The 12990-nt window shown below is 46.7% G+C and overlaps 1 protein-coding gene across 1 annotated transcript in view; it reads left to right on the forward strand.

The window, feature by feature from the left end:
- med1 (mediator complex subunit 1) overlaps positions 1-12498 on the forward strand; it is a 19915-nt gene extending 7417 nt beyond the window's left edge. Inside the window, exons 3-16 of the mRNA XM_013132767.4 lie at positions 1622-1700; positions 1873-1927; positions 2042-2174; positions 2444-2472; positions 2693-2764; positions 2859-2933; positions 3081-3244; positions 4943-5054; positions 5253-5377; positions 5467-5591; positions 5981-6182; positions 6601-6696; positions 6884-6989; positions 7410-12498. Of these exons, the coding sequence (XP_012988221.3) occupies positions 1622-1700; positions 1873-1927; positions 2042-2174; positions 2444-2472; positions 2693-2764; positions 2859-2933; positions 3081-3244; positions 4943-5054; positions 5253-5377; positions 5467-5591; positions 5981-6182; positions 6601-6696; positions 6884-6989; positions 7410-11217 (5181 nt within the window). The 3' untranslated portion in view covers positions 11218-12498. The remainder of the gene's footprint in view (positions 1-1621; positions 1701-1872; positions 1928-2041; positions 2175-2443; positions 2473-2692; positions 2765-2858; positions 2934-3080; positions 3245-4942; positions 5055-5252; positions 5378-5466; positions 5592-5980; positions 6183-6600; positions 6697-6883; positions 6990-7409) is intronic.
- Positions 12499-12990: the final 492 nt, after the last annotated feature.

Consider the following 12990-nt stretch of genomic DNA (forward strand, 5'->3'; position numbering starts at 1 on the left):
TACATACATACATACATACATACATACATACATACATACATACATACATACATACATACATACATACATACATACATACATACATACATACATACATACATACATACATACATACATACATACATACATACATACATACATACATACATACATACATACATACATACATACATACATACATACATACATACATACATACATACATACATACATACATACATACATACATACATACATACATACATACATACATACATACATACATACATACATACATACATACATACATACATACATACATACATACATACATACATACATACATACATACATACATACATACATACATACATACATACATACATACATACATACATACATACATACATACATACATACATACATACATACATACATACATACATACATACATACATACATACATACATACATACATACATACATACATACATACATACATACATACATACATACATACATACATACATACATACATACATACATACATACATACATACATACATACATACATACATACATACATACATACATACATACATACATACATACATACATACATACATACATACATACATACATACATACATACATACATACATACATACATACATACATACATACATACATACATACATACATACATACATACATACATACATACATACATACATACATACATACATACATACATACATACATACATACATACATACATACATACATACATACATACATACATACATACATACATACATACATACATACATACATACATACATACATACATACATACATACATACATACATACATACATACATACATACATACATACATACATACATACATACATACATACATACATACATACATACATACATACATACATACATACATACATACATACATACATACATACATACATACATACATACATACATACATACATACATACATACATACATACATACATACATACATACATACATACATACATACATACATACATACATACATACATACATACATACATACATACATACATACATACATACATACATACATACATACATACATACATACATACATACATACATACATACATACATACATAGTGCAGACAAAGTCCGTGCACTCCTAGCTTCAATACCTGGTGTTACACTTTCGCTGAAATGACAAATGAATGAAGATCGAATTTCACCGACGCTCCCCATCCAATCTGACAGAACTCGAGATGATCTAGATACAAGAATCAGAGAACTTGCCCACATTTGGTTGTGCAAAGCTGGTAGAGGCATACCCAATAAGCCTCAAAGCTGTGATCGCTGCCAAAGGCAGTTCTACAAAGTCCTGAAATAAGGGTCGGAATACTTAATGTACATGAGTTTTACATTTGCCGCAAAGGTCTAAAAATGAGTTTTGTCTTTATGGTGTATTGTGTGCAACTTAACAAAATGAGGAAATGGAACAAAGTATAAGAAGTGAAAGGGTCTGAATACTTTCTGAATGCACTGTGTATGTACCGTAGGTATGAGTTAAATGTACCCCTGTCAATTCCTCTTTCCCCCTCACTCATCACAGGAGAAACGTGGTCAGATGAATGCGGCTGGACATCAGCTCCTGCTCTCCTGCTTGGAGACCCTGCAGAGAGCTCTGAAAGGTGAGAAGACCAGGAAAAGAGAGTCCTGAACGGAGACTCTTCTCTCTCTATTGATAAAACATCAACTTATATTACAGTAAACTTGTCAAAGGCAATCTTCAGACCGACAGTGGAGGGACATTCTGCAGAGTTTTTCAATCCGTCTGACCGTCTTTCTTGTACTCTGCTCCAGTGTCCTCCCTGCCCTCCATGACAGATCGCCTGGAGTCCATTGCTCGACAGAACATGTAAGCTCTCTCTCTCTCTCTCTCTCTTCCTTTACTGCACGTCAGTCGTCCGATGATTTTGAACCGATAATTCATCCCTTTGTGTTTTCCCTCCCAACCCCCGTCCCTCCCCAGGCTGGGCTCCCACCTGAGTCCGTCGGGGACCGAGTGTTACATCACCTCAGACATGTTCTACGTGGAGGTGCAGTTGGATGCCGCAGGGCAGCTGGTGGACGTGAAGGTGGCCCACCATGGGGAGAACCCTGCGGTCGGTACTTTCCATCACTTGAAACAGTAACGCTCTGAAGCAATATGTACAAGCGATGTACCACTAAACACTCAAAGTCACAGTTGTTATCAACTGGTTGCCACAAAATTAAAACAGTAAAAAGCTGGGTTTTGTTATACTTGTGGCATATGGTCTCAAGCTCATAAACACTCAGTTTATTGTGTATTACACATTTGTTAAACTGAGATAACCCAGCGGCGTGGGATGCATGTGTCTCGGTTCTTATGTTCTGTTATTTTTGTTTACAGAGCTGCCCAGAGCTGATTCAACACTTGAGGTGAGATTTTTTTTCGGAGAGAAAGAACCAAAACCGTGCCAAACAAAATAGTATATTCACTATTCACATTTTCATTGTATGAACTACTCAATAATATAAAGGGCTTTCATAGTGATCAATACATTGAATTTGCTATTTGAGAGATTTTATTCACTCTTTAGCCCTCCTTTCTGTCTCACAGTAACATCCTGGTTTGTATCCTTGTCATTTTTCTCCACAGGGATAAGAACTTTGAAGAATTCTCCAAACATCTGAAGGGCCTAGTCAACCTTTATAAGCTTCCTGGTGACAAGTAAGTTCCTATTGAAACTGTATGAGTGGTTGTTGACTCACTTTAAGTGCTCTTTAAGTAAATATGTAATGTCTTTCTGTTCCTGTCCCACTAGTAAGCTGAAAACAAAGATGTACTTGGCACTTCAGTCCTTGGAGCTGGATCTTACTAAGATGATGCACATGTTCAGGTACTGCGTTCAGATGCATTGCAGTTTGCCTCTGTGCATCTAAAAACTTTAAAATGTCAATATATAAAGAAAAGATCTCAGGGAAAACATACCTATATGGCTTTGTGTTGTTTAGCCTATCAAAATGAATTATTGTGTGTGTTGCAGGTTAGCCACAAACGCTAACACAGTGGAGACCATCCTTCACGGGAGCGTGGGCCTTCTCACTGCCAGGAGTGGTGGCCATCTTGTCTCCCTGCGGTGCTACGTGTCCCCGTACGATGTGTTCGAGGAGGGAACAGGCATGCAGCTCAGCTTCATTGACACAAATGGTAAAGGGCTTAGGGAAGCCCACCACTGATTACCCCTTGTTGAAACAAAAGCTAAACAGAGATTACCACAAATGTTCTTAATCCAGCAATTGTTTCATTGCTGGTATTTTAAATGTGTTTTTGGAATATAATCCTGTTCCAAAAAAGTTGGGACGCTGTGCAAAATGTAAAGAAAAACAATGCAATGATGTGCAAATCATTTAAAACCCTATGTTCAATAGAAAATAATTCAGAGACAAAATGTTGAAACTGAGAAATGTTATTGTTTCTTGAAAAATATAAGCCCCTTTTGAATTTGACACCAGCAACACGTTTCAATAAAGCTGGGACAGACTGTGCAGGCAAATAGTGCGACAATTTAAGGATAACATTTCTCAACGTAAAATTGCAGATCTCATCATCTACGGTACATAATATCATTAAAAGATTGAGAGAATCCGGATACATTTCTATGCAAGGGACAAAGCCTTGAAACCAGTACAGGATGCCCATGATCTTTGGGCCCTCAAGCGGCACTGCAATATAAAGAGACACGATTCTGCAGTGAACATAACTGTATGGGCTCAGGAACACTTCTGAAAACCATTGTCCGTTGCTGCATCCACAAATGCAAAAACTCTACCATGCAAAGAAGGAGCCATATGGTCCTTCTGCCTATAGTTCGGGACCTGGAGGCTCTGAGGAGGTCCAGATATGACCTATGGAAGTCCATCAGAGATGCAAAAAGAGAAATAGAGGGACAAGTTTGAGTCAAACTACCACAGCTCTGACCCGAGACACATGGTGTGGACTGCGATACATCAGACTATAAAGGGGGAAACCGCAATAATGCCCAGCCTGAACCCTCGGAAGTCACCAGGACCTGATGGCATACTGAGATGTTTTCTCAAGGGGTACGCCGAACCGCTAGCTGAGGTTTTCACCTCCATATTCAGCATATCCCTGACTGTGTCTGCAGTCCCCTCCTGCTTTAAACAGACCACCATTGTCCCTGTACCGAAGAAACCTTCCATCACCAGCTTGTTATCAGCGCATAGTGCAAAAGCCAGCATCCGTTATGGTATGAGGGTTCATTAGTGCACATGGCATGGGTGACTTGCACATCTGTGAAGGCACCATTAACGCTGACCAATATATACAGGTTTTCGGAGCTACATATGCTGCCACTTTTCCCTTTCAAAACTACAGCAATTGGTCTCCTCAGTTCCCAAATGCTGCAGAGTATTGTTAAAAGATGTGATGCAACACAGTGGTAAACATGCCCCTATCCCAACTTTTTTGAGATGTGTTGCTGGCATCAAACCCTAAATTGGCATGTACTTTTCCTATAACAATAAAATGTTGTCTTTGTACTATTTTCAGTTAAATACAGGGATAGATGTTTTTCTCTGCATTTCACACAGCGTTCTAACCTTTTTGGATGCAGGGTTGTCATTTGTAACTCGTAATGGGTGGTGTAGACCCAAGGGAGAATTGTGGAAAACAGATAAAGGGAATAAATGAATATCATAAAACAGTACGGTGGCCAGCACGCCTGTCGCCTTATAAGCATGTCGTTTGTTTTTTGCTGGATTTTCCTTAGAGTTTGAAATGACATGCAAATAATGAAACGACAATGATAAAATTGTCCTATTTTTTCCAACTTGCTGCATCTCTGCCCATGTCTTTACCTGATCCTACATTTACCCTCCATTACAGTCCCTCGTTCTCTGGGCGTGAGTGTGTCTGTAACGGTGGAGGGGACCTCCTCGGTCTACAAGCTACCCATCGCACCCCTCATCACAGGTTCTCACCCGGTGGACAACAAGGGGTGAGAAATCCCCCCCCCCCCACGCCAAAAACAGAGTTACTCCGTTTAAGGTTCCAATACAGAGATGTGGGCCAATCAAATATTAGTTTGGATGAATGAAACACATCCATTAATTACTCTTAGAAGTTGTAATGGATGTTATTTTGTTGTGTTTGAACACATTGGTGATGCTGAGGGTTTGAATCCTCTTTGTCTCAGAACCCCGTCCTTTTCCTCTGTGACCAACTCCAACTGTGTGGACCTCCCGGCCTGTTTCTTCCTGAAGATGAACCAGCCAATGCCTTTCTCCCTCTCCTTCATCCAGAGGATGCAGAACGCTACAGGTGCGTGTGTGTGTCTGCGTGTGTGTCTGCGTGTGTGTGTCTGCGTGTGTGTGTGTGTCGGTTAACCCTCCCTGTTTCCTTCTCACCAGGGATCCCCGTGTTTGAGGCGCCCCCCACCCTGTCGCCCCTCTACGAGCTCATCGTACAGAGTCACCTGCAGGAGGAGGGGGGGGACCCTCCGAACAGCCCCACCCACGCCATGCGCTTTTATGCTGTGAGTAGCCCATTTATCCTCCTCTATGAACTGCTTCCTTGGTCTATGTGTAGATCACAAGGTGTTGGATAGGTGTAAGCAATATGGGAGGATGCGCGGTGTAACGTCCTTATTTGATCGGCTAGAAAAAAGTTGACATAGTGCTAACATGAATTAACTCAGGTACTGAGAAGATGTCCAGTTGAAAACATCCACCTACCTTTTATAAAGTGAAATACAAACGTTCAGTTTGTGGAAACGAATCATGTTTTTTCTTCATTTGGCAAACGTTTTTAATTTGTTACATTATTTAGTTTTTTGTCAGGTTTTTTTCTGGCCCAAAGAGGGAAAGCTTCTGCTCTGGCAATTTTTTTCCCTCACCTCAGTTTCCTTGTTTTGGCTACCCTCAGTCTTTGCCCGACCAGCAGCACTGCTACTTCCTGAATGGCGACGCCCCGGTGCAGGATGGTCGCTCTTTGCCCGGAGCGCTGGTGTCCAAGATTCCCTTCCGCCACCCAGCCCAAGTACCTGCCCTACTGGATGTCATCAGGCACCAGGCAGCTACGAACACTCTGATCGGCAGCTGTGTCAAGCGGACATTCATCAAGGATGGTGTGTATTATTATTTTATTATTATTAGTAGCAGTAGTAGTACCACAATCACCATTAACAGGTCCTAGAGGAGGTGGTCTAGGAGGAGGAGCAGAAGTAAAAATAACAATAGGAGTAGAAATACATATAGTGTAGTAGAAGATCTCTCACTGTGATAACCAACTCTGGGATGCGTTCATTACGACCTAAGCAGAGAGAAATTCTGATATCGGTAGGCTTTTAATGTTTATAACCCTTTTCTATTGTGCACCTTTCCTGTTGGCCACCATCACTGCTAAGTGAGCACAGGGATCTTGTTAGCTCAGTCCACAAGCAACATTCACACTTTCCATCTTCACGCCTGAACATGGTTGAGTACATGGCAGCATGTCATCTTGATGCATTGAGTGATGTCATTACTACCCCCCTTCTGTTCCAGACACCCCAGGGCTGTTGCAGTTTGAGGTGTGTCCTCTTACTGATTCCAGCTTCAGCGTCTCCTTCCAGCACCCGGTCAACGAGTCCCTAGTCTGCGGTGAGGTCACATTAACATGGGTCAGAGGTTACATGTGAGCCTGCCCCTGGAAAGCATCAGGCACTTCACGTTTTTAAATTTTTTCAAACCGAGCTGGAAGACCAGATTCCCTTGAAGTAAACCCAGTTTTCTCCGCCTCTCCCGCTCTCTCTCTCTCTGTCTGACTGTCTCTCTTTCCATCATGCAGTGGTTATGGACGTGATTGACTCCAGGCAGGTGTCCTGTAAGCTTTACAAGGGCCTATCAGACGCCTTGATCTGCACTGATGATTTTATCACCAAAGTAGTCCAGAGGTGTGCAGCCACTTTCCATTTCTCTGTTGTTAGATTATCAGCCCTTTAATAAATTCCGCAATAGTGATTCATGTGTGACACATTGTTTTCCCATCAAATTAAGATTTTTGGGTTGGTGGTTTTAAAATGTAAAGCTTTATTAAATAAATGACCATCAACTGGAGGCCATGTGGCATTTAGGGGAAAACATGGCAGCTCTGTTAGTAGTGCGTTGCTCTTGCAAAGACATGATGCAAAATTTAAATAGCTACGGATTGTTAGTACAAAGAAAAGTATGAACATACACTCATCACTGTAAGCCACTCTGGAAAATGTGTGTCCGCTGAATTACTCAAATGTAAGAATAATTGTAGGACAAATTCATATAAAGCTTTAGGATTGGACTCTAATGGAGAACTGTTACCGTGTCCCTTTCTTCAGGTGCATGTCGATCCCAGTGACCATGCGAGCCATCCGCCGGAAAGCAGAGACCATCCAAGCGGACACGCCGGCTCTGTCCCTGATCGCCGAGACAGTGGAAATAATGGTGAAAAAGAACCTGCCCCCAGCTGGCAGTCCGGGTTATGGCATGGGCACAGGGGGCGACCCCACCAACCCAATGGGGCTGCCGGGTGTGGGTGGGGGCAACACCCCCACCGGGAACAGTGGGGGAGGCAACTTCCCTGGACCGAACACATCTCTGTTCGGGATAAATCGCAGCCAGAGTCAGGGGGGAGAGTGCGGTCCGACACAAGGGGGGGCAGCTGGACAGCAGCAGCAGGGGGGGAGTCAATCAGGGGATGATTTCAGCAAAGTTACCCAGAATCCCATCCTAACCAGCTTGCTTCAGATCACCGGCGCCGTGGGCACAAGCCCTACCCCCCAGAACAGCTCCTCTGGGTCGCAACCCCACCAAACTCCGCCTCCAACCTCCTCCCCAGCCACAAACACCAAAAACCACCCCATGTTAATGAACCTGCTTAAAGACAACCCCGCTCAGGACTTTGCTGCCTTGTACGGCTCCAGCCCCTTAGAGAGACAGAACTCTTCCTCCGGTTCGCCCCGCACCGATAGCATGGGCGGCGCCTGCCCCGCAGGTGGCACAAAGGGCAAGAAGAAGCGCCCCAGGGGGATGGAGAAGGGTGGGGTGGCAGGGTCAGGCGGAGGGGGGATGGGAGGGATGAACAAGCAGCCTCACCACCACCAGCCCGCCGAGGACGACTTCCACCGCGAGCTCTTCTCCATGGATGTGGATGCCTCCCAGAATCCTATCTTCGACGTCAATCTGCCTGGCGACGGCTTGGATACTCCCCACAGCATCACCCCGGCCCCCAGCCAGTGCGGGACGCCGCCTTCTGGCGGGGGAGTTCCCTACCACTCTCAGTCACATGTCCAGTCCCAGCAGCAGCAGCAGCAACAAACCTCGGGATCATCCTTGCCTCGCATGGTGCGCTTGTCGAGCTCCGATAGCATCGGTGCGGACATAAACGAGATCTTGTCGGACTTACCCGAGCAGACGGGCAAAGGCGGCGGTGGCTCGCACGGGCAGCACCACCTAGGCGGTGGGGAGGATGGGGGCCCCCTGGGCACCCCGCACCGGGACTCGTCCAGTTCTGGCCAGGGCAGCGCCGTGTTCGAGGCGGACCTCTTCAACACCAACAGCAATGAGAACCCCTTCACGGACGCCGCAGACCTGATCGCGGAGGCTACCGCCACCGCCACCACCCCGACTAGCGACTCCTCGTCCACCAACTTCTTCCCTGATGCGGTGGACTTCAACCCCGAGCTTCTAACCTCCACCCACAGCTTCCCCCCGACTTACTTTGACGACAGCTCACCCAGCGCAGACGGAGACCTCGACCTGGTCAAAGGCTTTGGTGGCAGCAGCCAGCAGAACACGCCGTCGGGTACGCCCCATAACCCCACCCCTCACGGCCAGAGCACCCCCGAACCTACCCTCAAGGACCCCTTTGACATGCCAGGCATGGGGTTTGGGGGCAGCAGCGGTGGGGGAAAGCCACTGCTGGGCCAGGCCCCGGACCTGGGGGACCCGCACTCATCCCACATGGGGGGAAGCCAGAGCCCCCTCATGATCGGCATGGGAGGGGCGAGCAGTGACTTCAAGAGCGGTGAGGCCAAAGCCAAACAGCAGCAGCAGGGACTTATGAGGACTAAAGATGACAACGGGGGCGGCAGTGGGGGCAACTCGGGGATGGGGATGACGGGCAGCAGCTCCAACGAGGGAAAGCAAGTGAAACGCAGCCGCACCCCCTCCAGCGAGGGAAAGTCCAAAGACAAGCCCCCCAAACGTAAGAAGCTCGATCCCGACGGGAAGTCCCCCTCCCACAGCTCAGGGGGTCGACCCTACACCCCACCCAGCGGAGGCTCTGGATCGGGGGGATCCAAGTCTCCTGTAAGTTCTGGGAGATCGCAGACGCCCCCTGGAGGTGCCACACCGCCCATCCCTAAGATCACCATTCAGATTCCCAAAGGAACGCTGTCTGGAGGAAAAACCTCATCCCATGGCGGGTACACTTCCAGCAGTTCGGCAGGTGGTGGAACCGGGAGTGCAGGCAGCACAAGTGGAAGCAAGAGCCATCATTCCCACTCCTCATCTTCCTCGGGCAAGATGAAGAGCAGGGAGGGCTCCCTGGGCCAAGGCAGCAGCTCCAAGCCTGGGAGCATGGGAGGGGGTGTTGGTGGCCCCCCCCAAATGAAGAGCACCTCTCAGGGAATGGGCATAGGGAAGCCAGGTTCTTCCCCCATCACCAAACATGGACTCTCCGGATCAGGAAGCAGTGGGGGTGGAGTTGGCAGTGGGAATAAGATGAAACCCCAGGGGGGCAAGCCTCCGGGATCCCTCATGAACCCCAACATCAAGCCCAACATCTCCCCATCGCACTCTCGCCCCAGCGGCTCTGACAAGCTCTCCTCCCCCCTAAAGATGCAGCAGTCACAAGTCCCGGGAACTCCCCCGTCCTCCAAGGCCAAGTCCCCCATGGGCTCAGGGGGTGGCAGCTTGGGAGGGTCCAAGTCGTCCAGTGGGGGGATGGGCTCCCAGAAGCAGCTGGGCGGCGGGGGTTCCTCTTCTGGCTCCTCTTCTTCTGCCTCCTCCAGCTCATCATCCTCCGGCTCCATGCCCTTTTCCGGTGGCTCTCAGTCCCAGTATGGCTCGGGCGGGGGAGGAGGGGGTGGCGGGGGAGGAGGGGGGGGAGGAGGAGGAGGGGGTGGCGGTTGTGGTGGCGGTGGCGGCGGAGGACAAGGGAGCAATGCAAACAATCCCAATGCAAGAGGCAAGTCCCCCAGCCGCAACAAGAAGCCCTCGCTAACCGCCGTCATAGACAAGCTGAAGAGCGTTGGCAGTGGAGGGGGGCCTGATGACGAGGGAGGCCCACCCGTTGGCGGCAATGGCGGGACAGGAGGAGGTGGACCTGGGGGCGGGCCTCCAAACCTCGGCCCCTCCTCCAAGCACAGAATGTCCTCCCAAAGTGGGGAGTACCCAGTCAAACGAGACAAGTCAGACAAAGAGGGCCGTGATAAGTCCAAAGTGTCCGTGACGGACGGCACCGGCGGAGACAAGAAGCTCATCGATCCCAAAACGGGAGCTGTGAGCAGCACTGGTGTGGCCAAGATCATCATCAGCAAGCCGGATGGCGGCTCCCCCAGCATCAAGGCCAAGGTGACCCTGCAGAAGCCGGGCGAAGGCTCGGGGGAATCCATGCGGCCGCAGCTTTCCGGTCTCAAGGCGTCACCGCTGTTTAGCGGCTCCACGCCCAAGCACGACCGCTCCTCCCCAAGCCACAGCCGCTCGCCGGGCTACACACCGCTCAACCACGACAGCGAGAGTGAGTCGGGAAGCAGCTCGGTGGCCGAGAAGTCCCACCAGAACAGCCCCAGCTCGGATGACGACCAGCTCATCCGTCCCTTACCCCCCCAGGATTACATGAGCTCCATGCCTCTCAGCTCTGGGGAGAAGCACAAGAAGCACAAGAAGGAGAAGAAGAAGCAAAAAGAGAGGGAACGGGAGAGGGACAGGGACCGAGAGAGGGAGAAGAAGAAGTCATCCATGTCAGCTGGGCCCATATCGCATGTACCCATGAAGGCTGACAGCTGGTCGCGGTCGCCCATTTCGGCTTCCGATACGTCGCTCTCCATGATGGGTTCGGACCGGCCCTCCCGCCCCAGTCCTGTATACATGCGGAATGAGGACGATGACCTCATGGACTCGGCCCTTACTGGCAACCTATAACCCTTCCGGTTGACACATTTGATTCTATTTGGATTTTTAAGAAACAATCTGTAACTTTCATTTCTAGTCAAAAGACGCCCCTTCGGGGTTAAAAAGGTGGAACAATAATTTGAAGGTTGCTGGTTCAACACTAGGGCTAGGCAAAGAAAAATGAAAGATGAGCTGTCAGATTGCTGGACAGATCTCAGTTGTACAATTTCCTGTTATTGTGCCCTACCTTAAGCCCTAAATAGCACATTGCTGGTTCGTTCACTTTTGACTTTAAATGAGATGTTACAGGTTTTGCCTTTTAATAGTCTTTATTACAACTTTTCCTTTGGTGTCTGTGCCATATTTGCAAAGCCGATGATATTTTGCAGTTAAAGGGATTGTTAATTTGTCATCTATTTAATTTGGCCTACACCTTTAAGAAAGGACGTCCATATCGAAACACAGCATCTAATTTTAGCTGCTTTTGTATCCAAGAGGTTAGTGAGAATTAACCATATGTGACTGAGAATAATCCACTTGAATGGGATTCCAACTGCTTTTTGTTAGTAGGACACTCGTCTATCATCCCTGTGATCTGACTTTTTCCACATTGAGACTTCTGATCTCACCTACAGTATTCAAGAAATGTTGTTAATAATGGGTCATAAAGCAAAACATTATTAACACCCTGAGGTCGAAGCAGAACATTTATTTTTTACTGTATGATTAGTTTACAGTCATGATAGCTGTCTTTTACATTAAAATTTTAGCTGATGGTTGCAGCAGCTTGTTGGTCACGAAGTCAAAGCTAATGAACGTGTCCAGTTGGCGTTTATGACTTCACAACTGGTCCATTCCCACATCTCATGTAGTTAAAAACACGGCATTAGTCAACACTGCAATATCAGCAGAATTTATGAGTTGTATTACCTGCGTTGTTTTTTCCTCTATTTGGTTTGGCAACACCAAACTGCAACCCAGCTTCAGATTTAAGAGTATAAAGTGTGAAAACTATAGAATCAGACCATATTTAAGAATAGGTTTTATGACATTTGTTTTATAAAGTATTATTTAGCCATATTTGAAACATCATATTGTACAGTGTTTAAATGCCTTAACTGTTGATTCTGAAGATAGTAACTTTTAAATTTTGATACTTCTTTTACCATGTTCATGGCCAGGTTCAAGTTGACATACAGGGACAGATGATAATGATTATTATGTATGCTGTTTGACATACGATACATTACCCCCTGTTCTTTTTTTAGCATAGACGTTGGGCAAGCTTGAAATAAATATTTCAATGCAGAATGATTTGTCTCGTCTGTGTGAACTTGTTCATATTAGTTTGAACTTAATTTCTAGCTTCAACAGTCATCGGTTTTTAAGCATCCATACTCCATTAATCCTCTTGTCAAATCAAAGAACCAGCTCTATTGATTATTAATATACAGTTTCTGTCTTAGAGCCACTAAATAATTACCACACAGATTACATAAGAACAACGTATTTCAGATTTTCTTTGATTATAAGAATTCCATATAAACTGCCTTGAACTGTTTCTGAAATCCCAGGCTCCCCTTTCAGAAACACAGGTCCTCTTCTTCCCTTCCTGAATGAGACTGGTATAGTGATAAGCTAGCTTGTCCAGGGTGGTTTAGGGTGAGAAGGATAGTACTGTCAGTGTCTAAAGTGTGTATAAGGTGATAAGTCAATGCAAACCGATAGATGGATCAGCGAGAAAGCATACATGGGGAACATGTCAGTCATTCTGATTCTGTAGATATTTCAATATTATATTTC

The sequence above is a fragment of the Esox lucius genome, chromosome 5, assembly GCF_011004845.1.
Source record: "Esox lucius isolate fEsoLuc1 chromosome 5, fEsoLuc1.pri, whole genome shotgun sequence".
Taxonomy (NCBI): Eukaryota; Metazoa; Chordata; class Actinopteri; order Esociformes; family Esocidae; genus Esox; species Esox lucius.